The sequence below is a fragment of the Garra rufa genome, chromosome 15, assembly GCF_049309525.1.
Source record: "Garra rufa chromosome 15, GarRuf1.0, whole genome shotgun sequence".
Taxonomy (NCBI): Eukaryota; Metazoa; Chordata; class Actinopteri; order Cypriniformes; family Cyprinidae; genus Garra; species Garra rufa.
In genome coordinates, this window is record NC_133375.1 from 10,363,671 (window position 1) to 10,391,331 (window position 27,661).

Below are 27,661 nucleotides of genomic sequence, written 5' to 3' on the forward strand. Positions count from 1 at the left end.
GTTAATATTTAATAGAAAGCCATAGGTGAAGTGTCAACCTTCAATCACCTTTTACCATCAATTTGCTGCAGGGTTATTATTGTTAACTTAAACTTAAACCATAAAAAAAGTTCATGCAAAGGCAACAATTATAATTTTTATTCAATTTAAGTACTAAAAAGACTACAGCTAAAAATACAGCTGCAAGCAGCAATCACAGTACCAAGCACTACAGAAGCAAGCATCAGACCAAGTGCACCAGTGAGTAATTGAAGCCATTTTTAGATTATTTTAGTGGAAATGGCTGAAAAATCATAAAGCAACTAGTAATATGATTTAACGGTTTGTCACTTTTGACCTTTTTGTCAGCACAGTCTGAAGATGATCTGATTTGATTTTAGTAAAAATTGGACCAACGCTGTAGGAGGAGTTTGAAAAAGAATGTTTGCAACATAAATCAAAATGGCGGACAGGACGTTTGGCTGACTATGTCAAAATGGGTATCTATGTTCTCGACTTGACCCAAGAAATAATTTGAGTCCAGTTCGATTATAATAGGCTAATGTACTGAAACGTTATAAGCATTTTTGAAAATCTTTGTATTAATGGATAATAAATGGTTTATAACTTTTGACCAATAGGTGGCACTGTTACCGAATTGGTGTGGTGTGGTCAGTGTGAGGTGACAATGGCACACACATAGTTTGGTGTCAATATGTCAAAGCTTTGCAGAGATACAGCCTCAGATGCAGTTTGGTAGCTTTCCAGCAAATTTGTTGAAGCATTAAACGATAACTGTTATGTATATAGACACAAAATCCGTAACGTTTTGCCAGCATGATCAGAAGATGATCCGAGTCAAATTTGATGAAAACCAGACCAGTGTTCTAGGAGGAGTTCCAAAAAGTAGGTTTTCAACATAAATCAAAATTGGACAGATAGGAAGTTTGGCTGACTATCTATATTCTCAACATGATCTCAGTAGCTAATGTACTGAAAAGTTATAAGCATATTTGAAAACTTAATGGTTAATGAGTAGTTCATCACTTATGACCAATCTGTGGCGCTACTACCTCTCTGATGTGATGTGGTCAGTGTGAGCAGACAATGGCACATACAAAATTTGGTGTCACTATGTCAAAGCTTTGCAGAGATAACAGCCTCAGATGCAGTCTGGCATCTTTCCAGCAAAATTGTTAAAGCATTAAACGATAACCGTTATGTATATTGACACAAAATCCCTAACGTTTTGCCAGCATGATCTGAAGATGATCCGAGTCAAATCTGATGATAATCAGACCAACGTTCTAGGAGGAGCCGACTATCTATATTCTCGACATGACCCGATGAATATTTTGAGACCAGTTTGATTACAGTAGCTAATGTACTGAAAAGTTATAAGCATTTTTGAAAATCGTTAATGAGTGGTTCATTACTCTTTTGACCAATCTGTGGTTCTGCTACCAAACTGATGTGGCATGGTCAGTGTGAGGAGACATTGGCACATACAAAGTTTGGTGTCACTATGTCAAAGCTTTGCAGAGATACAGCCTCAGATGCAGTTTGGTAGCTTTCCAGCAAATTCGTTGAAACGTTAAACAATAACTGTTTCATATATAGACAAAATACAACAGCTAGTTTTGCAGCTTTATATTGCAAATTGGTGTCTTAGCATGTTATTTTAATGTATTATGTCAATTATGAACACACTGGTTTGTAGTGCAAACAGTTTTACTGTTTACTGCACGTAGTTATTTTTCTTGTTATTTCCCTATAGCAGATAATGAACGGGAAGTCGTGCCCATAGGCTTACTTTGGGGTTGAATAGTGAAGAAAACCGCTACAATTTAAAAATTGAAATGCAAACAAAATAGCTTCACTATGATGTTGTCAAATCATCCTCAACAAGGTAAACACAAGACAACAAATACACGAACATTGAAAACTTTATTTTTTTCACTACATATTCACAAACAAGATCTGATATTGCATGGAAATTACCATTCTGTAGGGCTGAATGATACAATATAAAAGAAAATCTGGTTAAAAAAAATTAACAATAAAAATAGGAAGCATTTTTTTTTTCAATATGGAAATATCATGAAAGACTGAAAACGAGATGAAAGTGTTGACAGGCAGGTCGACACGACATCTTACAAATACACACACGGTTCTGACAAGAACAGTGAAATATTGTTTTCTTTTAAAACAAAACAAACCTATTGCAGGGAATGTAACATTATCTGTATATACATGCATAAACGAATCTCCATAATTAGTTTTAAAACAACCTAAACCCTTACCATCAATTCAATATTCAATATTAAACCAATTATCTACAAATCTACACTCAAAACATAAGTATTAAGGCACTATATTAATTTTTCCCAGTCACTGTGTTCCCTTTGACACGAACACAACCATTACAACAGTTTATCACTGTGCTAATTCAAAATAAATCACATTTGTTTAACAGTGCTGTTGGTTAACTGTGTTGTAGGCTGAATAAACTGGCAGTTTGGAAATTAGATTTTTTGCATGAGCTAAATAGCAGCAAAAGTCTTTGAACCTATGCATAGTTGATTGTTCTGTTTACTGGTTATATGTTTATTTATTTATTTTACTTCACTGTAGCGGTCTTTAAGGCCATGGCAAGTTATGTCAATAACCAATAGCAAACTCTGCAGACTGCTCAGTCATACCAGAGGATGTCCTCCATGATAGTTAAAACATCAGTTTTTATAGGATAAAACCAAAACAATGTGTTTATCTATGGCTAGTATAGGAAAAGGTCAGTCATAGCCTGTTAGACTAAAAAATACTGATCTCTAAGAATTTTTGGTTTGGTGTTCATGAGTAAAGAAAGTCTGATGATATGACATGACTTTGTTCAGCTTTCAGTGTCTCGAAGCTGAACGACTTGATCCAGACAAACGGAAGACAACCACATGGAAAAACAGACAAGAGAAAGAGGGTTGAAGGAGAGGCACGAGAGACATGACGAGAGATCCAATGAGGTGAGGTCTGATGAGGAGGTAGAGGAGGATGTCGGGACGGGTCTGCAGGGTTAGGATGTTCATGAACTGGGCATGAACATGGTCCATGTGTACTGGAGCACAGAGGAAGACACAAGGAGGTTTTCATCTCTGCAAAGACAGAGTTAGAAACAACAGTAAATCAAAAGTGTTCATCCATATGAATACCAAATGCTGAGCTGAAATTAGAGACGGGAGAGAATAAGACTGGAAACAATGACAACAGACTGATTTAAATTATGAAGAAAACAATCACGGATTAGTATGGTGGAAAGTGGAATTACGTAATTTAATTACAAAATGAATGCAACTGTAATCTGTTACAGTTACTGAGAAAATAGGTATAATTAAATTACTTTTAATACGATAACAAATGGGGTTACATCTGAATATTTCACACACACACACACACACACACACACACACACACACACACACACACACACACACACACACACACACACACACACACACACACACACACGATTGATTTCTTACTAAATGTGAGACACCAATGTTTTAGGAGTTTAAAACACAGAATAGGACATTTTATTTATTTGGTAACTATTTTATTTTTTGTGCCAAATTCTGATTTTGTGGTGGCTGTGCTTTAAAATGAAATTATTATAATCTTAATTCAAGTGATGAAGTTTCTGAAAGTCTGACATCAGTGTTGAGTTCTACTGTAAGTATGTTAAATGTCATCAGTTACATAATTTTAAAGTAATTGAAATAGTTGAACTACTTGTAATCTGTGATCTATTATATAAAGTAACCTTCCCAAAACCAGTCATGGGTTCAATACACGCTCAATTACACATAAAATAATTACACTATTAGTCAAAAGTTTTTCATGTTTTTTTTTTAAGAAGTCTCACTATTTTCACTATTTAAACTACTACATTTTCACTATTTAAAATAACTGTTTCTATTTGAATAGATTAAAAAGTAATTTATTCCTGTGATTTCAAAGCCAAATTTTTAGCATCATTACTCCAGTCATATAATCCTTCAGAAATCATTCTAATATTCTGATTTGCTGCTTAAAAAACATTATTATTTTTTATTATTATTACTATTGTTGAAAACAGCCGAATAGATTTTTTTAGGTTTCTTTGATGAATAGAAAGTTCAGAAGAACAGCATTTATCTGAAATAGAAATCTTTTGTAACATTATAAATGTCTTTATCATCACTTTTGATGAATTTAAAGCATCCTTGCTAAACAAAAGTATTAATTTCTATAATTTCTTTGCCCAAAATAAACATAAAATAAATTATACTGACTCCAAGCTTTTGAATGCTATAGTGTATAATGTTACAAAAGCTTTTATTTTTAGATAAATGCTGATCTTTCTATTCATCAAAGAATCCTGAAAAAAAAATGTACTCAACTGTATGATATTAATAAACAATTTTCTTGAACAGCAAATCAGCTGTTGATATTAGAACGATTTCTAAAGGATCATGTGACACTGAAGACTGGAGTAATGATGCTGAAAATTTGATATATATTAATATAATAGAAAGCAGTTATTTTAAATCGTAAAAATATTTCAAAATATTACAGCTTTTGCTGTATTTGGACAAAAAAAAAAAAAAAAAAAAAAAAAAAATGCAGGCTTTCAGTGAGCAGAAGATAATTCTTTAAAAACATTAATCTTTCAGTCCAAAAACTTTTGACTGGTAGTGTACAAAAAGACTGATACTGCATCATAAACTTAAATTAAGTAAATTTCCTCCAATTTTTTTTTTGTATCATAATGTAAAAGAGTACCATATTGTTTATCAGCGGTATTAAATATCTTTTGATTGATCCATATTGGCTGATATTGCATATTTAATTTGTCCATTTTCACAATTCTTACCTCAGCCATCATCTAACGCTCATTTAAAGTAAATCTTTAAAAACACAATTTTTAATTTCATAACACTAATTTTTTTACCAAAAAAATACAGATATTAAAAAATATTTTCCTACGTCACATCAAAATGTTGTGATGCAGCACTTAAAATGACTGATTTTATTTATCTGTTTAAGCAAAACTTTAGTGTTATCAGTTAAAATAAAAAAAATAAAACTATAAAAATTTAAATAATTAACCAACTATCAAAAAAATTAAATCATATCTATCAACCAATCAAATCAAAAGAGAGTTTGTATTTATGTAGGATCATATGACACTTAAGGTGGGAGTAACGATGCTGAAAAAAAACAGCATTGCACCACATTTTTATAATTCACATTTTAAAATAGCTAAAAATAAAACATATCTGAAATTGTAAAAATATTTCAGCGTTACTGTTTTTATGGTATTTTTGATCAAATAGCTTGGTGAAACCTCTTTCAAAAACATTTTTAAAAAAAATCTTACCAACCCCAAACTGCGTATGTCAAAACCAGCAAATAGCAACATGGTTTCAAACAAACAAAAATAAATAAATAAATGAATAAATAAAAAGTGATGCAGAGAATGTGACAGATTAAACAAGATTTTTTTGTGTGTTTTTATAGTGTTAATGAGCGCTTTGTAATTAAATGCTTTGACCAGTGAGCAGAAACATTAAAAAACATTTTTTTAATCGCTTTATCAGAGTTGGTTGTAAAAGTTTGTGGGTAACACTATACAATAAGGTGGCATTTGTTAACATTAGTTGATGTATTAACTAACACGAATGAACAATACATTTATTACAGTATTTATTCATCTTTGTTAATGTTAGTTAATAAAAACAGTCATTCATAGTTTGTTCATGTTAGTGCATAGTGCATTAACTAATGTACTTGTGATTTTAATAATGCTTTAGTAAATGCTGAAAATAATATCAACTAAGATTAATAAATGCTGTAGAGGTATTGTTCCTTTTTACTTCATGTTAACCTGATTGTAAAGTATTACTTATTTGATGTTCAACAACTGAGCAGTTACGTGGCTCTGAACTTCGTCTGGCGTGTGTAAGTGTGTGTTGACCTTTTTGCTGAATCAACACTTCTTTGTTGTTTTCTGAGTTGATCTTGTTTAACCTCACGACTAGGATTAGAGATCGTCTCCTGAACGAAATCCTGACACGAGTTTGAATGGCTCGCTAACCCAGAAGATGCTTTTGTCCTACCAGTGAATTTCTGGGGCTTATCTGATGCACTGTGTGGAGTGGATTGATCACTAGATGCTACACTCGATGTTGCCTGAGGAAATTTAGATTGTGTTTTAGACGCAGCATTTGAATAAGCAAAACGACTAAAAGTATTTGCCTCAGCAGAACGGGATTTAGAAATGTTAGACTGCTTTTTGAGAAAAGCATGCTCGGCGTTGGACTTCTTGGAAGGTTTTAAATCATTCTCCTCCATTTTAACTTTACGTCTTTTCTGTGATGCATCAGTTTTGCCTAATCGTGTATCAAGAGCTTCGACTGAACGTGAAACAATTTTGCTCACAGGTGCAGATGCACGACGCGTTTTAATAAATGTGTTACTGCGCAGCGGTGCTGAGACTTTCAGACTACTTGCCTGTGATTCGTTAACTTTAGGTTGTCGTGACTGGATAGCGAAGGGTCCCAACCCTCCAGTAGAGTCATCTAATGAGCGAGACGAACCTGACCCGTAGCTACGTACGAAAGTAGTGTCGCGCACAAGACCGATAGAAGCTAAACTCTGTGTGGACGTAGATGACTCTGGTTCATTCGAGGCAGAAAAAGACGAGCATGAGGAAGAAGAGGAGGGCGATCTTACGGGGCTGCAGTGAAGGCTGCGTGAGATTGCCCTCATGTGGCTGCTCATGTTCTGTGGGCCAGCAGGCACTAGCACCGGACTGGAGCGTGGACTGTTTCTCATGGGGCTCCTCGGAGCTCGGCCTGATTTGGTCAGATGCTTGGTCCGGGAGTGGCGCGGGCTGCTACCGTTACTGAGAGGGGACAGAGGGACCTCCAGGTCCTCTAGCCGCTGGGTCAGTGCCAGCTTCTGCTGAATGGCCATGCGGAGGAGAGAGTTGAGCGTCTTTTTCTCATCCTCTGCGGCGGCGAGCTGTCTCTGCATCTCATCTAACTGAGTTACGTACTGGTCACATCTGTAAAAACGATAAGGATACAGGAAACAGGAACGGAGATACATTTAAAATGAAATAACGAAAGAATAAAAGGGATTACTTTTTGCATAAACGTCCCTTAAGAAAACATTTTAGTTTTTATTAGAAACTGATGCAAGAATGTGTAGAAGAGTGCTGTCCTCATGCTGTCAGAGCACTGCACGCACACAACAAACTAAAACCCTTTGGTGTTTTGTTTTGGAGAAGCAAATCAGCATATTTGAATGATTTTTGAAAGGCCATGTGACAAAGACAATACATCAAATAGAAAGCAGTTATTTTAAATTGCAATGATCTCTCACAATATTACTGATCAAATACAGTTGAGGACAAACGTTTACATACACCTTACAGAACCTGCAAAATGTACTTTTTTTAAAACCAAATAAGGGAGATCATAGAAAATGGAACAGTTAACACTGTCTGCTGTTCTTCAGAAAAAAAAATCCTTCAGGTCCCAAAAATTCTTTGGTTTTTCAGCTCTTTGTGCATTTAAACCCTTCCCAACAATGACTGTATGATTTTGAGATCCATCTTTTTACACTGAGGACAACTGAGGGACTCATATGCAACTATTAAAGAAGGTTCAAACAATCACTGGAGAAACACTGGATCTTCTTATCAAAAGCACTGAAAAAACAAATAATTTGTGGGACCTGAAGGAATTTTTCTGAAGAAGAGCAGGCAAGGGACTCATAAACAACTATCACTAAACAAAAAAAAAACACAGCTGTGTTCATTCAGGTTACAACACAGTATTGAGAAACAAGTTTATGTAAACCATTGTTATAAATTCAACTATTTTTTCTTGTGGACTATATGTAAACATCTTATGTGAAATATCTTATTCAGGTCAGCACTAAATAAAAAAAAAAAAACAACAACAACATGCATTTTGTGCACTTTTAAAAAACAATTGTTACAGACACTAACCTTTTCACCGATACTTCCACTTTATTTAAAAATAAGTAATATGCACATCAAAACTTATTATTTATATATTTCCTAAAATCATTAAATAAGTGTTTCAACAAGTTATGTGATTGACTGCGATCTTAAAAACCTGCATTTATTTCTAGAGGGGTTCTAAAGTTTTCTTTTTTACAGTCACGTGACTGAAAACGTTATCCTCGCTTCCACTGCTCTCTGTTCCCTTGACACTTGATCTATGACTTCAGCTCTGAGTGAGCTGCTCTCAGCTGCACACGGGATCAGAGAGCGTGCACGTTAAACAGCATGTGAGAGGAGCTCGAGGGAGACCAGGCTTTGAGATTATAATCTTATTAGCTTGCTCTTAAAACAGGGTCATGACTGTCTAATCTCTGTGGCTCTCTATCCAAAGGCCTCTCATATGTCTTTCTACAAATGTAAACAAAAACTCCCTGCATATCTTTCACCAGCGTGTGGGTTTTACTATGACTAAATGTCTCTATAAATCCTTACATCGTGTCAGCTAACGATTTAGGTATTGTCAGGCAGCCTAAGACAACCCATCAGCAAATAAATTCGATTACTTTAAAAGTTAAAAGATTACAACCAAAACTGATCAGTTTTTCCTCAACTGACAAGAGAAAGCTGGAACTGGGAGAATCATCTTCTCTCATGAACTTCTCTGCACTCTGTCCATAAATCAAACCAGTTTACAAACAACCAGTGTAACACTAAAAGCCCTATAATCACTCATTAGATATGAGCTATGTGCTGTACAAACAATGACCTGAGAAACTCCCATTGCCCGTGAGCACACAAAGCACTTGGCGCACACGTGATCCCATCATACCTGCTTGCAAACATGACGCGAAGGGAGGAGAAGGTGGCTGCATCCTCCTTCAGGGCCTTCAGTTCATTTCTCAGTTTCATCATCGTCTCGGTCACCATACTCTTCTCAGTTTCGTACTTTGTCTTCAGGTTGGTTAAAGCCAACTCGGCTGTCTGAGGGAAGAAAAAAAAAAAAAGAAAAAAAAAGAAAAGTAAAGTAGTCATATGATCTGATTACCATAAAGGGAAACAATGTGATTGAGTTAAGAGCATTCTCAAAACTGCAGTAAAAGACTACATTTAACAACTATTCAATCAATTTGCAATAAACACAGTGATAAATTGATATACTGCCCTAGCCAACCTACAGAATATTTGTCCATTTGTGTCCTTGGACCATAAAACTAGTCGAATAAACTCTGAAAGCTGAATAAATAAGCTTTCCATTGATGTATGGTTTATTAGAAAAGGATCATGTTTGGCTAAGATTAAGCTGTTTGAAAATCTAGAATCTGAGGGTGCAAAAAAATCTAAATATTGAGAAAATTGCCTTTAAAAGTTGTCCAAATGAAGTTCTTAGCTATTGGCTATTGCTACATATATACCCATGCTACTTCTGACTAGTTTTGTGGTCCAGGGTCACATTTTCAAGTTTATTAGCAATGGTCATTAATGATTGCCACTTGAAGATTAAACAGAAGTGTTAGTTACTTTTATATCTGCTCTGAAACCTCCTGACATCCTTTTCAGGGATGTTACTTTTTCTGTTAAAATATTTTCATTTAGTGTCTACTGCTTTAATTGCATGGAAATGAAGCAGCTGACCATCACAACTGGCTACTATGTTGAAAGGAATAAAAAAGTAGGGCTTAAATCTAAAAATGTTAGTAAAGAGCTGGCATTCTGACGGACAGATACACTACGCATTGTTTAGAAGCAGAAGACATCGCACACTGTACATAAAACAGTCTTTGTCTGAAGATTTTAACACAGAAGATGACTTGCAATTTTTTGCCTAGCCTTCCTTATTTGAGCCAGAATATACAAATGTTGAACTAAGAGAGATGGATGTTCAATGTCAGAACACCAGCTCCTGTGTACGCAGCACCACACACGTGGTGGTACTCTTTTGAATGTCGGCAGAGACTGACACAGAAGAGAAGAAATTGTTGAATAAAGTTGTTCCTTTGTTTTCTCCATGCACGAAATGTATTCTCATTGCTTCATAAAATTACAGTTAAATCACTATTGTCTCATGGACTATTTTAACGATGTCCTTACTACCTTTCTGGGCCTTGTATGTGTTAGTTGCGTTGCAGTCTATGCAGGATCAGAACGCTCTCAGATTTGATCAAAAATATCTTTGTGTTCTAAAGATGAGCGAATGTTTAAAACATGAGGATGAGTAAATAATGACAGAATTTTCATTTTTGGAAAAAACTATGCATTCAATATCTTGTCAATATCATAATCTAACATCTGTACCTGTTTATTGGCCTTCAGGACAGTTCTGAGAGTGGCTATCTGCTCTCTCTTGGTGCTCAGGAGTGACTTAAGTTTTAACACTTCCTCAATCAGTGCCTCTGTATCACGGTCTGATTCAGTGCTCCCTCCTGCTGCTGAAGAGGACAACAGGTTGCGCTGCCTGCACAAGTCCACCGCCACCTGGAAAAATTTCAACAATAAGTAAAAATGTATTTATATAACATATTTAAACATAGTGACGTGACTAAAGTGCTAGACAAAGTGAATTACAAAATATAAAATGCATTACATATATGTGACCCAGGACCACAAAACCAGTCTTAAGTAGCACAGGTATATTTGTAGAAATAGCCAACGATAAATTGTATAGGTCAAAATTATTGAAAAAAAAAAAAAAAAATATGCCAAAAGTCATTAGGATATTAAGTAAAAATCATGTTCCAAGAAGATGTTTTGTAAATTTCCAACCATAAATGTATCAAAACTTAATTTTTGATTAGTAATATGCATTGCTAAGAAGTTCATTTGGACAATTTAAAGGTGATTTTCCTAATATTTAAATTTTTTTTTTGCACCCTTAGATTCCAGATTTTCAAATAGTTGCATCTCAAACAAATTTTGTCCTATCCTAACAAACCATACAACAATGGAAATCTTATTTGTTCAGAAATTGACTCTTATGACTGGTTTTGTGGTCCAGGGGCACATCTACAAATATAATCATGAGCATAGTATTAAAACAAAAGCAAAGCAAAACCTTACAGTGATACTGACATTACAACAGTATATTTTTTTCTTGAGTTGACTGAAAGCAAAAGTGCAGCTATTATCTGAATTTTGTTGTTAAGACAGATACAGGCAGGCATCCTAAGGCAGCCTGGTCTAATCGGTTCATATTTCATGCTTTACCTCATCAAAAAAAGCTGCTTAAAGGCTTAAATGAAATGTTCTCATGGGGAGCTAGAATTATATTCAGCTGTCTTTTTTTAAAGAGCATTTCAGGATACTTTAAAAAGAAAATTGTTGCGCGTACACTTTCTTATATGTGACCCTGGACCACAAAACCAGTCGCTGGGGTATATTTGTAGCAATAGCCAAACATACATTGTATGGGTCAAAATTAATGATTTTTCTTTTATGCCAAAAATCATTAGGAAATTAAGTAAAGATCATGTTCCATGAAGATTTTTTGTAAAATTCCTACTATAAATATATCAAAATGTAATTTGATTAGTAATATGCATTAAGAACTTAATTTGGACAACTATAAAGGCGATTTTCTCAGTATTTTGATTTTTTTTTGCACCCTAAGATTCTAGATTTTCTAGAATCAACAGTTCTGCTGTTGTCTTATTTGAACCATTTTCTTTGACAAAATAAAGCAAAAACAGGAACTATTATCTAAAATGTAACTCAATTATTAGTAATTTATTGTTTATTGGACTGACATTTACAACCTTGCTGATAATTTATGTTATTTTGTTATCCATTTCAGATTATATAAATATACAAGACCTATAAAAAGTCATATGGGGACATATTTTGCCTCCATATCTTGAATTAAGGGGAATTCTAAATGTATTTTCGATTCTTTCTGCAATATACTCAATAATATCAAATCTTTAAGATATTATCATAGACAATATATATTGCACACCCCTACCCCCAATTCAAGATAAGGGAGCAATTAAAACTAAACCTAAGGCTGTTGCAATTAAGGTGTGAAACAAAAATGAATAAACAGTGAATGAGAAGTGTCAAAAGTGTTCTCAGCTGTGGCTCAGACATACCTGTAAATGTTTAATCTGGCACCGTATGACAGCTACCAGATTGCGCACATTGGTTGGGTCCCTGAAGTCTAGCGTAGGAGACCCTGGACAACTCCCGCAGCTAGATGACCCGTCTACACTCCCTCCACTGCTCAGGTCCAACACTTCACCCGACCTCCTGTGCCTGCGGAGGGATCCACGAAAGTGGTGCTGCTGCGAATGGTTGTGCGTTCTCCCAGCTTGTGCTCCTTCGCGATAGTAATCCAGCGTAACACGACTGGGCGTGAGGTTGTTACAAACACACACATGATGGTAAAGATTGGCCAGCTCCTCAGAGAAGGCCAGAAGTTCCTCCTGCGCAGCACTGAGGTGGCCTTCAGAGTCGGTGGCCACCTGCCGTGTGGCGCCAATCTCTCGTTCCAACTGTCCTATTCGCTCTTGGTCCTGTCGGCTCGCAGTGATACACTGTCGAATTTTATCAGCAAGTTCCTGTGCCTCACCCCTCCAGTGTTCTTTCTCCTGCTTGTAACGCTGCTCCAGAGCTTTGGAGCGTTCGCCAACCACTTTCAGCTCATCGCGCAGGTGCACAAGCTCCTCATTTGCCGCTTGCATGCGGCTCTCTAATACCTCTGCACTTGTTGCATCCACTTCGTAGTAGGGTATGCCATTTTCATCTTCTTGGTTTTGAAGAGATCTGGGAGACGGGCTCATTCCATTCTCTCGTTCAGAAGGCCTTTTCAAGGCTGTACTCTGAAGGGTCTCCAAACATTGGGTCAGCTGTTCCATCTTCACCTGTTGCTCACTGAGAGCATCTTTAGACAGGGCTAACTGCTGCTGGAGGTCATGCACAGTGCTGTTTAGTGTGGCTTTCTCTCTCTCCACCTAAATATGGGTACACAAACAATATGGCTTTTAACAAAATTATTGTGACTTGATTTATTTAGAGCCCTACAATATTCTTACTGTTTTCAGCCTCTGCCGCCTCAAAATTTGAGCACATAATCTCTTGTCACTTTGTAAGCATTTTACTGTTTCTTCGAGGAAAATAATCATCATATCATATACAAACAGAACCTTTATATATATATATATATATATATATATATATATATATAATTAAAATTTAATTATTATAAATTAATATTAATACAATTTATATATTAAAACTATTAAAAAGGAATCCAGAAAATTAATTGAAAACACAATTTGGTAAAAATACAAATTTGAGAAAAAAAAAAACAATTAATTTTTTTTTTTTTTTTTACAAATTGCTGTTAAATTGTATAAGTTTCATGATTTTGATTAATTAGACATGCTTTATGATTAATATTTTTTTAATTTAACCATTAAAACAATCTAGAAATTAAAGAAATGACAAATCTTAGAAAATCTAGAGAAAAATGTAAATGGGAAAAACTGAATTTGAAAAAAAAAAAACTTTCATATGACCTTATATTTCATTCAGTTTGCCTTAGGTTTTAGTAAGAGTGTCATAAATTTTGAAAATCACAGCACTTCAAGACAAACCCACGTTCCTTTGCCACTGCCATTCGCTCTCTCAACTAACTTTCCTATTGATGCAAAAGGCAGAAAGGCCAAAAACAACTTAAAAAAAAATAAATAATAATAATAATAATAATAATAATATATATATAAAAATACATGAAAATCAATTTTACATTTATAAAAAAGAAAACTTGACTAGGTGGGTGGGTGAAAAAAAACATTTCTTAGTAACTGACTAAATGGTACAGTACATCCTGAGCAGGAAGTGGTATGAAACAGGAAGTAGTATCAGATGTCAGATGATGTCAGATGATGGTTTAATGCACAAAACTGCTGAGCTGAAAATGAAACACCCTACAAGACCATTTTATAGACATTTACATCACAGGGTTTGAATCTTAAATCTTTGGTTTGAGATTCGATCTGAAGAGATGGACATCAGCCAATATGAACCTGGCTACTCAGACTTCACTTGATTTATGTCCCTGATTTATATATAACATTCCCAAGAATAATTAAACCAATGTCATCCTGTTGTATGTAAATTTATGTGAACTTTGTTATACATTTATTACACTAGAAAGTTTAACTTTAGAATTTTTTTTTTTTTTTTCATTAAACCTTACCAGGTGTATGTAGTAAATCTTCTATAAAAGCAATAAGCCCAGTGATGCCATGATTTACTGTAATTTTACGGGGTTTTTAATGTCCATGCTCTGTCTCGTGCCTAAAAACACTCCTTAGCTGTACCAAATATATTTTAAACCACTGCTTTTGCTACATTGCTACATGTTGGCTGAGTTGTTTGAGTGTAGAATTTGCAATGCAACTATTGACAAGATCTAGTGTCCAAAAAGAAAAACATGCACTGGATACCCAATTTGCAAAGTTATATTTGTATATCAGTGTATGCAAAACAAAACCAGGAAGGAGAACACAAATACACACACAAATAATTCTCAGTAAGTCTCCAGTCGTGAAGCTTTGATGTGAAAAAAAGAGGAAGTTCCCTCACCTGCAGCAGTTGCTGCTTGAGTTTCTGGCTGTCTGACAGGTGCAACTCACTCAGCAGGTCGGCCACCAGCCCAGGAGCCTGAGGTCTGAAGAACACGTCGCTGTTTCTGGGTGTGGAGCACCTGTTTCTCTCCATCCCTTTGGAGTTATTATACCCACTGTCCATCTCCTCTTCCTCCTCCTCTCCTGCCTCCTTGTCTTTTTCCCCATCCCGGCTGTCGTCCAGCTGTAGCTCTAAGTGGCCAATGGAGTCAAAAGGGTTGAGGGTAAGAGCGGCGAGCTCTCGTCTCAGGCTGTTTTTCTGCTCCCTCTCCTCTTTCAGGGCCTCAAGTGCCTCGTCCAGCTGACGCTCTGCAATCTCCCTCAAACGCTCGGCCTCTTCTAGCTGAGCCCTCATCAGCTCCAGCTCCTCATCTTTATGGGTCAACTCCAACTTCACTGACTCAAACTCCACCTGTGGACACAAATGTAAAATTGAATATGCATTAGTCGGTCTAGTTGAAGTAGTAATACACCTATGTGATCCTATACCACAAAACCAATCATAAGTAGCACAGTATATTTGTGGCAGTAGCCAAAAATACATTGTATGGGTTACAATTATCGAATTTAATTTAATGCCAAAAAGGCAATCATTAGGATAAGATCATGTTCCATGAAGATATTTTGTAAATTTCCTACTGTAAATATAACAAAACTTAATTTGATTAGTAATATGCATCACTAAGAACTTAATTTGGACAGACTTTCTCAATATTTAGATTTTTTTGCACTCTCAGATTGCAGATTTTCAAATAGTTGTATCTCTGCAAAATATTAAATCCTATCCTAACAAACATCAATGGAAAACTTATTTATTCAGCTTATTGTTATTCAATTTGTGTAAATCTCAATTTCAAAAAAATTGACCCTTTTGACTGGTTTTCTGGACCAGGGTCACACATAATAATATTACTTGTTGAAAAACTAGATAAAGATTTCAAAGAGACTTGAATATTTAGCTTGGATAAAAAAAAAAAATAAAAAAATAAACTTTTTAACTAAACCGTTTGAACATGTAAATCAGTCTTAATAGTTTTATATATTGCAGTATTTATTTCATATTTTTTTTGTGATTGTTTAAGGAATAATCACACAACCTTTCTTCCGTTCGTTTTTTGTTTAATTTTCAGTGATTAAAAGACAAATTAATTTATCGTTTTATGCTTTCATTTGATAACCAGAAAAAAGGCTATTTAAAAAATTCATTTTAATAAATGAAGTTGTTTTTATGCATTTTTTACGCAATTCAAATAAAGACATGCTAACAAACATATGGTGGGGGGGGGGGGAATCATAGGGCCCTAAACATGTCATTTTTGTTATACTTCTGATTAAACTGATGTGAAATTGTATAAGTTTCAAGATTTTAATTAAATGCTTCAAAATTAATAATATTTACTTTAGCCAATAAAAAGGGAGTAAAGAAAAATGGAATCCAGAAAAATTTAAATGGAAAAAATGGAATTTGGAACAGAATGGAATGGTTATTTATTTACATTGATTAATTTTTGTTGTACCTTTGTCATTTTTATTCTTTAATATATATTTATATATAGCTTTATTTATATTTTAGTTTTATTCTAGTAATTTTAACACTTTAACTTAAATGTGAACATTTGCCGTGGTAATTAACTAATATATTTTTTTCTTCGTATATTTATATTTTATTTTTAGCTTTATTTAAGTTGCTAAACACTATTTTAATAGTTTTACTTAACAATAACAAACAAAACTAAATTTTGACTAGGGCAAAAAAAAAAATAAAATAAAAATCATACGCTTCAACTTTCCACTTGTCAACATTATTTGTAGCTCCCTGCCCCCAAAACATACCAGCACAGTACTAACTTGTTATGCTGGATTAGCCTGCTATTACTGATCTGGCATCATATAACTAATGACCACAGTAATACACAAACAAGACCTATAATATTCCCCATTTTTATGAACACAGATGACAAATTACAGTAAACAAAGCCAGATCTGTATCCACTTCGTGTCACAGCCATTGCAGGACTATTACACTCTATACAACCAAGTTCACACCTGTAAGTGACAGCCATATTTACATTAATATTAAAGTGTTTAATCAACAGAACTGAATAATAGTTCAATGCAGTGCATTGTGGCAGAAAAAAAATATCTCAATATTTCCCGACCAATTTAAAGGAACAGTTCATAGCCTCAGGCCATCTAAGATGTAGGCGAGTTTGTTCCTTCCTTTTTTTTTAAAGTGGTTTTGACTTTCATTCTGACAGCACCCATTCGGTACAGAGGATCCGCTGGTGAGCAAGTGAAATTATGCTAAATTTCTCCAAATCTTTTGCGATTTAAAAAAAAAAAAAAAAAAAATCTACATCTTGGATGGCCTGAGGCCAAATAAAATTTATTTGCAAAAAGCTCTCAGATTTTATCAAAAATATCTTAATTTGTGTTCCAAAGACAAACAAAGATTTTACGGGTTTGGAATGACATGAGGGTGAGTAATTAATGACAGAATTTTTATTTTTGGATGAACTATCCCTTTAAGGACAATTCAGCTTAGCTTATTTGTACATTTACTGTCTGGATTCACCCTGAGCAGACCGGTTTTCAGTCCAACAAGGAAGGCGTTCCAGCCTCTGAGTGACTGAATATTCATGCGGGATGTGAATAAAACCTCTCGTGTGTAGCCCCTCAGAAGGAAGGCTTTGTTAAAAATCAGCTGAGATTGAAGCATTACAACAGAAGTGTTTGTACTGCTGTGACAGCAGCTGCAAAAAACACATTCAAAGTCACAAGACATCTCAGGCAAAGCAAAGACTTATGTCTTTATAAAAAAAATGGCTTAATGTTACATGATGAATTGCATTAGATGGATACTATGACACATTTATGGAAAGAGTTGGATATTCAATGAAATTAGAAAACAACAAATTAAACATGAAATTTGCATTCTTACACACCTGGTTCTCCTTAAGCACCGAGACTTGTTTCTGCAAGGAGATGTTCTCCTCCTCAAGCTCACTATTATCCTGAAGCTGCTGCACCTCTCGAGTCTTGTACTCCTTCCTTTCCTCTCTCATTCGGGTCTTCTCCACCTCCAAACACTCACACTCCTAGAGAGCAGAGATATTCAGACAGGGCAAGGTCCATAAAACTCAGAATAAGCTAATGAGAAATCATTAGATCTGCAAAAATCACATAGTGGTAGCTTCATAAAGTTCACTCTCTTGCTACGTTCACAAGCCTATTTTGCCCTGATCTGATTTTATTGTATAGCTGTTCACATTTTTGTTTTTAAATGTGGCCAAAATCAGATTTCCAGTGTGAACGGATCATGGTTCTGAACTGACCCGTAATGTGCAAAAGAACAATATGAACAGGGTTGCCAGGTTTTCACTACAAAATCTGCCCAATTGCTTCTCAAAACTAGTTAAAATATTGCACTAGTGGGATCGTTTCGACCCACAGAGTTGAAAAAAAAACCTGCGGCAACAGTTAAAAAGTAGCTAGTTTACGCAGGAAAACTGTGGACTTGGCAGCACTTGCACAGCGCACTGTCATGTGGAAGTAAATACAGAGGACATAAAGCAAGCGGTTATGCGTTTATTTATAGTGTGATCTGACACAGAAGCCAGCGAAATTATGCACAGGCAAAATGGAAAATAAAGACAAGGATGTGAAACAAGAGAGCAGAGTTTTGAAACTTTCATGGTATGAGACCTCATTTTACTTGTATATAGATTTGTCACTGTAGTACTTCGAACACATCAAACGTACTTCTACCTTTAGTACAGTATACCTTTTGCAACTTTCTTGATAACTTTATGTATGTCAAATCTTTAATATTACTCCTATGAACACAGAATCAGGATAAATGTTGATCTAGAGTGATGTAAAAGTTGCATGAATTTCGATATGACTGTTCACACTGCAGTCGCACTGCAAGACCTGAATCAGATTTAGTACCACATATGAAAGTGGCACAAATCAGAGTTGAAAATATCAGATTCTATGCAGTTTGTGCTGTTCATACTGTCATGAGAAAAAAAAGATCTGAGTCACATGTGAGCAAAAAAAAAAAAAAAATTCTGATTTGGGCCACATTTGCCTGCAGTGTGAATGTAGCCTCTTTGTTCTATTTAATGAAAATTCTCTAATAGGATGGTTCACACAAAATTAATTTTATTGTGTCATGATTTACATGTACACATCTCATTCCTCATTCCTTACTTCGGAATAAAAAAAGAATCTCATACAAAGAAACAATAAAAAGCACCCACTGACATCAAACCTGGCATGCCACATTTTAATGCACTATAGTTCTGCAAGATTGCAAGCTCATTTAAAATAGGAAACATCTAACCTCTCACGAAAGGTCAAAAAAGATTTTATTATTAAAAGAACCTTATTTTTATAAAAACTATTCATTTTGTCCGGTACAATAGTTCAGTAAGTAGTTCGCTATGGCCTTTTTTCTCTTCAAGCTGACATTGAAACTCAACCCGGTTTTGTCACATGATCAGGCCTCATGAAAACAAGGAGTCTTATTTCCACTTTTACTTTGATCAGCAAACAAGCCAGATGAGCGCATGCTATTCAGCAGCATTTCAGCTCAGAGCATTTCATTCTTCTGATGTTGTTACACATAATAGTTTCTTTTCGAAACCGAATCTCATTGTACAGCTCATATAACAAAAAAAACAGACTTGTGGTTGGGAACACACATTTTATGTAAACACTAGCCTTCTAATTGATGTTGGTGTATGTACCTTCTTCAGCTGTGTGGAGAGGCCGGCCAGTCTCTCGTTTTCAGCCGAGATATTGGCCAGCATGACACGGGCCTGTTTAAGCTCCGCCTGCAGCTCGTCCATACGAATCTCCATGGCTGCCTCTTTAGTGGCTGACTCCTGCAGGAGCCTCTCTTCTCGATTTTCTCCATCTGCGGCTGCACGCTTATGGCAGCTCACAGAGTCTGCTAGAGCCTGGAAACATACACAAACATGAATCAAACATTTGTTTCTGCCACAGCCAAGACACTAGTAGAGGTTTTGCCAATTCCCCCAAAAAAAAAAAAAGAAACAAAACAATTAAGTTGACTAAATGAACACCCAAACCTGACAATTTACAGCCCCTGCACTACTTTGTGTGAATTTCTGAAATTCTTTAAATGAAAACACCAGAGCGGTTGAAAGTGAAGTTGTCAGTCTTTAATTATTTGGAGTAAGTACTTGCATAGCCAATAAACAACGACAACTGTATTGAGAGCTGGCAAAGCGAAACTCTATTCGTTACCCGTGACACTACATTACATTCCAGCTTCTTTGGCAACCAGAGGGTGTAATTACAATGGGCTTAGCTCATGCTAAGGCTGCTGCAGTGCTTGGACAAATGTACACCAGATTGTCTCACACTGAACTGAACGGTTACAAGATGAATCAACACTAGCCAGGTTATCATTAACGTAGCCACATTATAATTTGAGTCGTGTAAGAACATGTGGGAAAAACATGCTTGTGCTACTCTATAATTAATGATGAAAGGCAGACTGAAGAGGGGGAAGTGAAGTGTGCATGAGAGAGCCTGTGAGAGATGCGCAGAGACATTTATACCTCTGTTCAGTAAATGTAAAAGCAGGACATGCGGTTTAAAAGACTAGTGAAGATTTGCTTTTTCTCATGTCCCTTAAAATGACTTTCTTGCATGAAACACAAAAGGAGATGTTAAAATATCTCAGCACTTCTATTCTATACAACAAAAGCAGGTGATGTATAATGCCAAAATAATGCACAAAAGTGGTATGGTTATGAAGTCTGACTGTGTGAGAAACAAGAACACAAATATTTACAAATCAGTTTTACATTAGTATCTTATAGCCATATGAATTCCACCATTGCGGAAAACATGGACAGAATTGAGGAATTAATTCATAAAAATGGAACTTACTGTAGGTCAGTACAATTAAATAAAATGTGATATGGCCTAGTTTCTGTGAATATCAAGCCGCAAAAATTCTATTTAAATATGAACCCTACATGTTCTGAGTGTCTCTATGTAAATGAATGGCGCAGACATGCAGTTTCTTTTACTACACACATACTGAAGCGCATTTGACGTTTGATGTGCTTTCAGCTTCTGTTGCCTCAACATATATAAACACAAACAATCTTCCTTATTAAAAGGAACACTCACTAGAGAAATGTAAATACACAACAGTTTTTATAGAAAACAAATTAATTCTTCATAAAAATCAATTAATTAGACATGATTTTGGTTATTACGACTTGAATAAAACCCATTAAAACAGAAAACAGAAAATTAATGGCAAACACAGAATTTGGTGAAAGAAAAACTGAATTTGATGTATTTTGTAGGGCGTTAAAAAAAAAATATATATATTTTTTTATATAAATTGCTGTTGTGTAAGTTTTATGAATTAATTAATTAGACATGTTTTTGGATTTTTTTGTTATTTAACCAATAAAAAAAAAATAAAAAAATTAAATACAACGAAAAAAAAAAATCAAAAATAATTCATTGGGCCCTAGTATCATTAAAAGCCAATATTAAAGCCTCTTTTCATATTTGATGTATTGTATAAATTTAATTTTTTCAGTTTAAGTTTTAGTAATTTGTGTTTTTGTCATGTTTTTCAATATTATATTTTATATTAGTTAAAACCTTTTTTTTATATATAGTTTTAGTTCACTATTAAAACTAACAACACACAAGAACCAATGACTTCAAGCTTCAGCACTATTTTTGTAGCCACTATATGGAATAGAGCTGCTCAGACATTCTGCCTATAACACATTGTGCCTCACATCTTTTTTTATGTATAAGGATAGTGAGAAAATAATATTGGTTTGGAAAAACACAGGGAAGCAGTAATTTTTTACATTTGGGTGAACTATTTCAGTGAAAGGATTTATTTTATCAACAGAAATATTCATTAGTAAAATCCGGGAGGACTTAACATGAAAATGTCAATGCACTGTTTAAATGTTTCAACTCTTACAATTTCTTTTTCTAGCACACTAGACCCCGATCTGTGCACTCCAGTCATCTCACTCCACCACACTCACCTACTTTGCCAATTTCATGCTCTACTAATCAGACACACAGAGAGAGAAACACACGAGCCTAATCTTCATACCAGAGGGCTGGCTATACAATGTGCCTCGTGTGTGAACTTCACATTAGAAAAATGAGTGACATGTTAGCTAAAGTTGGCAAACCAATAATTTGTGCACATATAATTCCCTCAAAAAGTGTTGGAAAAGTATTGTAAAAGCCTAAAAGCATGGATTTTGGGGCACAGGATTATGTAATAAATCAGATAACAAAAACTGCCAAAAAGGCTCATGCATACCAGGCTTACAGCCTATTTGTTTTCTACTTTGGCCACGGATCTGTCCGAAAAGTGCAGTCCTAAAACGGTAATGTCCAAACAAAACACTTAATCTCAAAAAAAAAAAAAATACATTATTATTAATGCATTTTCAAACACTAACCAAAACATTTTCAAAATGCTAAATGTTTTTGTTGTTAATGTTATTTTATGGAGAAGTCGTTGCATTGCTCTCAGCTAATATTTAAGGGCTCAGAATATCTATCTAGATAATAATTTATGATTATTAATTATTATTTTAGCCAAACTATTAGATATGATCAAATATATACATACATACTAAATCAAGCTTTTAGTTGGCTTAATGAATCGTCAAAATGAAACCATTTTTTTTGCCATCATGTGCTTGCAACTGTCAAGCAGAGCGGTATAAATATCCAACTAATTTTGGTTGGTCCCCTGGGTCCCACAGAAGTGTTTATGTTATGCAATTAACATTTCACTTAAACATCAAGTTTTGATTTAGTATGTTGTTACATGAGATCTGCAGGGAAAAGCTCTTGGAAAACTAAGCCATTAGGCAGTACCACCATCCCCAAATTGAGTGTTCAACCTAAAACCAAATGACAAATTCTACATGACACTGACAAACAGGGAAAATAGGTCACTGAAAGTAAGTATACTACAGTCCAGACAAAACATTTAAGTATGCAAACTATCCATGTGTGAGACCACAAGGATATGAATCACACAAGGAAGACAAAGCTTCAGATTATTCACTAGAAGAAGGGCAAAGAAAAATATCCCCAAGCTGATTGTGTAAGAGCTAAAGACACATGTTTTCTCAATGCTTGATTGTTATACAGACAAAATCTCTATGGGAAAAAAAGCTGAGAAACCCATATGTGACCCTGGACAAAACAAATAAAACCAGTTATACGGTTCAATTTTGTGGTATTTATACATATATATCTGAATAAATAGGCTTTCTATTGATGTATGGTTTGTTAGGATAGGAGAATATTTGGCTGAGATACAACTAATTGAATATCTCGAATCTGGGGGTGCAAGAAAATCTAAATATTTGGAAAATCACCTTTAAATTTGTCCAAATGCAGTTCTTAGCAATGCACATTACTAATCACAAAATAAGTTTTGATATATTTACAGTAAACAATTTACTAAATTTCTTCAAGAAACATGATCTTTACTTAATATTCCTAATGATTTTTGGCATAAAAGATTTTTTTTTTTTAATTTTGACCCATATTGCCAAAATATACCCATACTAGTTAAGACTGGTTTTGTGGTCCAGGGTCACATATTATTATAACACTGATGAGAAAGGTTGTGTGTCCAAAATAAACAAATTCATATGTTTTCTGAAGCCAACATGAACATATTGTGATGCCCTCATCCTTAAAAATAAACAAAAGTACTCAAAGTAGATTATATTTGAAACATGTTCAATTGTTTCAATTATAAACATGATTTGGGTTGACCACAATATGTTTTGTGTGGCGAATTACTGGCTGCCGTGAGCAAGAAAGATGGAAATTCCAAAGACATTTAGAAAACAAATACTTTTATCTAAGCCATAATGAATTAAACCATTTGCAAAAGCAAATAGACTACAAATTCTAGTACAATAAACCAGCAACTTCTCGATATCTTTATTTAAGCTTCTACCCCTCTTTTCCTTCTTTCTTTCTATTGACTGACCTCTCTGAGCTGTTGCATTTCCATCTTAAGGGCTTCATGCTCTTCCTCCAGCTGGCTGTGTTTGATCTTCACCGCAGCACTCTCCTCCAGAACGGCCAGGCCGTACCGGGCAGCCTGTAACTTCTCCTCATTGGCTTCCTGGAGTTCTGCTGTCAGCCTCTCCACCTCAGCTTGAAGGCCCCCGTCTCCTCCTCCTCCCATCCCCTCCAACTCTCGATCACCCTCCTCCAGCATCCTCTGCCCAACCTCACACTCCAGGCCAAGAACAGATACTTCACTTTTGTCTCGTCATGTCTGTGAGAAAATAAATGGTAAAGAGCAGGTCATATTGTTTTTTTTTTTAAATATATATTTTTTGCAGTTAGTAACATAGCTATCCTTCAATGTAAACAGCCTGCAAAGTTCTTAACCAAGTGTTTGATAAAGATATTTAGATATTTACATTTATTTTTTTATGTAATAAATCACAATAGACTTGGCCAGTTGACCAATCAGAGCGGAGTAGGCTTTACAGACCTTAAGCTCAGAACTGCTTTAAACAAATCGTTTCGAAATCATTACAAAATGATTCTAATATTAAATGTATATTTTGAAAAAAATTACAATGTTTTCTGACCTTAGACGCATTTAAACCAGTCGTAGGGGACTCTAACACAATATTATGACATATCAAAATGCATATGGCCTGCTCTTTAAGGCCTGTTTAGACCAAAATCGATAATGATAAAGATAACTGTAACAATAACTATATTAGCATCCATGCGTCAGCAGCACCACAAGTAAGTGTTGTGTTACTCTCATGAACACAAGGTGAAGACTGACAAAAGAAAAAAAAAGATTGGATGAAGTCATTATTTTTGTTTTATTTGTGCACAAAAAATATTATTGTAGCATAAAATTACATTTGGACCACTGATATCACATGAATATTTTAACAATGCCCTAACTACCTTTCTGGGCCTTAAACGTGTCAGTTGCATTGCTGTCTATGCAGGGTCAGATTAAAATATCTTAAATTGTGCTCCAATGATGAGCAAAGGGCTTATGGGTTTGCAATGACATAAGGGTGAATAATTAATGACAGAATTCTCATTTTTGGCTGAACCATCCCTTTAATGACAGCAACTAATACTTGGTTATCACTTGAACATCCATGGTTTTGAATGAGTAGTGTATAAGCCTACTGTGTCCTAACGTGACGAACCGATAAGCTTCTTCAAAACCTACAGCACAGCTCAAAGACCTCAGACGTAACATTGTTATGAGATTATCAGAGCTGCTAATCTGGCATTCAATGAGACGGTCTCACATCAAACCAGCAGGACACAGTCCAATGCGATTTACTCCAGCAGCTTAAAAGACTTTTGCACTTTCACTGTGGTAGGCAATATGTCATCTAATGACATGATAGTTTTTACAACACCCAGATCACCCAAAATTGAAGATACGTCACTGTTTCTCAACCTCATGCTATTCCAAAAACCATATGACTTTCTTTTTACTGAACAGCACAGAATGACAGTCTGTCACACCATTCACTTTAATGGTGGCGGAATTTTCTTTTTTGGGGGAACTGTCCCTTTAACAGCATCCAATATGTCTGTATAAACTGAGCGTTTCAAAATAACAGACACGTTGACAGTTCTTCCTTTAACGTTACTTCTGCCACACAGAGTCACATATTAGTGGCATTTTTTGGATTTAGGTTCCGGTTTTGTAATAAAAACGTCTGTATGTGATGGTTTATTGACATTGTCAGTGCAGGAAGTATTTGATTACACTTCACTGTATGTGATTACATTTCATTCCAATACACGAATCGAGTTGATCAGGCTGTGATAGCGCATTGTTGTTAATAATACGTTTGATGTCTACACCTTCAGGCTTTTAACAAGGTGACTTTGAAAGTGACAAAACCCTATGGGCTAACGTTAGTTTGTCAACAGTTTGCTGTAGCCACAGTGCTAACGTTAACTAACATATTAAATAATACGATTTTCCCGGTTTTAGCAACACGTTATAAGACATCATTTCTAGTAATAGTAAAAGTAGCAACTATTGACTAACAATGAGCAACGGTTCATCTGCTGAAGTATCTGTGTAAGCTCAATACATCCGCCTTGTTTCTTCATTTGCTACAGGGTTAGTTCGGTTTAGCTGTGGCGAAACTGTCACTCAGCGGTGGCTAAAGATAAAAGGTCGATTTTACTCGTTTCTTACCTTTATATTTTGTTGACAGAATCATGAACAGACGGATGAGACATGAATTTGTGCTCGAAGGAGATCAGCCCTTTCCTTGCGCGCGCTCTTGAAGTCAGCCGTTTGAATGGATGCACGAGCACAGCTCTGACCGAAGAGCAGCAGAACAGCCAATGACGCGCGTCCACTTCCGCCTCAAAAGCGCAAGCTCGCACAGCTTCATTGAACATGTTACAGCGGATGTGGTCTCTGGATATAAATAATATTAAAATGTCACGTACAATACAAAGGTGAAAGGTTTAAACGAATATTTGAAGATTGTGTTTATGTATTTTTTCTTAGTGGGTGTATAAAATCAAGTAACAAGGAATCAACATAGTATCAAAGATTGTATCTGAACTGTACCTAAACTACCAACCACCAAAAAAAATAAAAAAAAATAAATAAAAATAAAATACCGAAAATGTATTTGGGAATTTCACATGTACACTACCAGTCTCTTATGCTCACCAAGCCTGCATTTATTTGATCAAAGGTACAGCAAAACAGTAAAATTGTGAAATATTTTTACTATTTAAAATAACTTACTTATAATAAAGTTTTCTATTTGAATATATTTTAAAATGTAATTTATTCCTGGGATCAAAGCTGAATTTTTAGTATCATTACTCCAGACACGTGATCCTATCTTTGATGAATAGAAAGTTCAGTTTTGTAACATTATAATGTCTTTATCATCACTTTTGATCAATTTAAAGGATCTTTGCTTAATAAATGTATTAATTTCTATTTAATATATATATATATATATATATATATATATATATATTAAATAGAAATTAATATATATATATATATATATATATATATATATATATATATATATATATATATACTGACTCTAGGCTTTTGAATGGTATAATGGTATAGTGTATAGTGTTGTAAGTTTTTTTTCCAGTAAATGCTTATCTTTGGATCTTTCTATTCATCAAGGAATCCTGAAAAAATGTGCACAGCTTATTAAATACTGATAATAATAATAATAATAATAATAAAATGTCTCTTGAAAAGCAAATCAGCAAATTAGAATGATTTCTGAAGAAGACTGGAGTAATGATGCTGAAAATTTAGCTTTAAAATCACAAGAATAAATTAGATTTTAAAATACATTCAAATAGGAAGCAGTTATTTTAAATAGCAAAAATGTTTCACAATATTCCTGTAATTTGGGTCAAATAAATGCAGGCTTGGTGAGAAGAAGAGAGTTCTTTTAAAAAACATGAAAAACCTTACTGTTCAAATACTTTTGACTGGCAGTGTAGTTTCCCCAAATTTTGTATATGATCGGGTATTTGGAGAGGTCATGAAAGAAGTTTGTCTTCCAACTAACTTTCATCAAACAATTTAATTCTGAGATGTCGTATTACTGCTTAAAACAGCTCTGTTAAATCTATTTAGTAGTGTGTGGTTACATATTGCTCTGGAATATGAAAAAATCTAATGGATGTAGTGTAAAATGGCATGTTCATGGGCAGGAACAATATTTATTCAAACACTGTTCATTCAACAACCAAAAAGACACTGGTTATCTTATATTTTACAAATAACATATACAGCAAAGTTGATTCCGTGTTGAATCAACACTTTTGTTGTTCAGTGTTCTACTTTAACTCATAAAATATGTTTTAGTGAATATTATGAATGTAAAATAATCTATGCTATCAGTTGATGCTCTAT

The 27,661-nt window shown here is 34.8% G+C and overlaps 1 protein-coding gene across 1 annotated transcript; it reads right to left on the reverse strand.

Moving 5' to 3' along the window:
• Positions 1 to 1,907: 1,907 nt before the first annotated feature.
• LOC141286848 (protein bicaudal D homolog 2) lies at positions 1,908 to 26,086 on the reverse strand. The gene is made up of 10 exons (XM_073818960.1): positions 25,946 to 26,086; positions 23,726 to 24,019; positions 19,425 to 19,637; positions 17,616 to 17,768; positions 14,630 to 15,082; positions 12,130 to 12,990; positions 10,340 to 10,519; positions 8,877 to 9,028; positions 6,745 to 7,078; positions 1,908 to 3,125 (listed from the first exon to the last, which is right to left on the reverse strand). The coding sequence occupies exons 2-10, from the start codon at positions 23,957 to 23,959 to the stop codon at positions 3,120 to 3,122; spliced, it is 2,586 nt and encodes an 861-aa protein (XP_073675061.1). The 5' UTR covers positions 23,960 to 24,019; positions 25,946 to 26,086; the 3' UTR covers positions 1,908 to 3,119.
• Between the last annotated feature and the right edge of the window lie 1,575 nt (positions 26,087 to 27,661).

Coding starts and splice junctions, on each gene's coding strand:
- LOC141286848 (XM_073818960.1), bottom strand. CDS start 23,959: ATGCTGGAGGAGGGTGATCGAGAGTTGGAGGGGATGGGAGGAGGAGGA. Junction 17,769..19,424: donor TCTCCACACAGCTGAAGAAG/GTACATACACCA, acceptor TCTGCTCTCTAG/GAGTGTGAGTGTTTGGAGGT. Junction 12,991..14,629: donor TCAAGCAGCAACTGCTGCAG/GTGAGGGAACTT, acceptor ACCCATATTTAG/GTGGAGAGAGAGAAAGCCAC.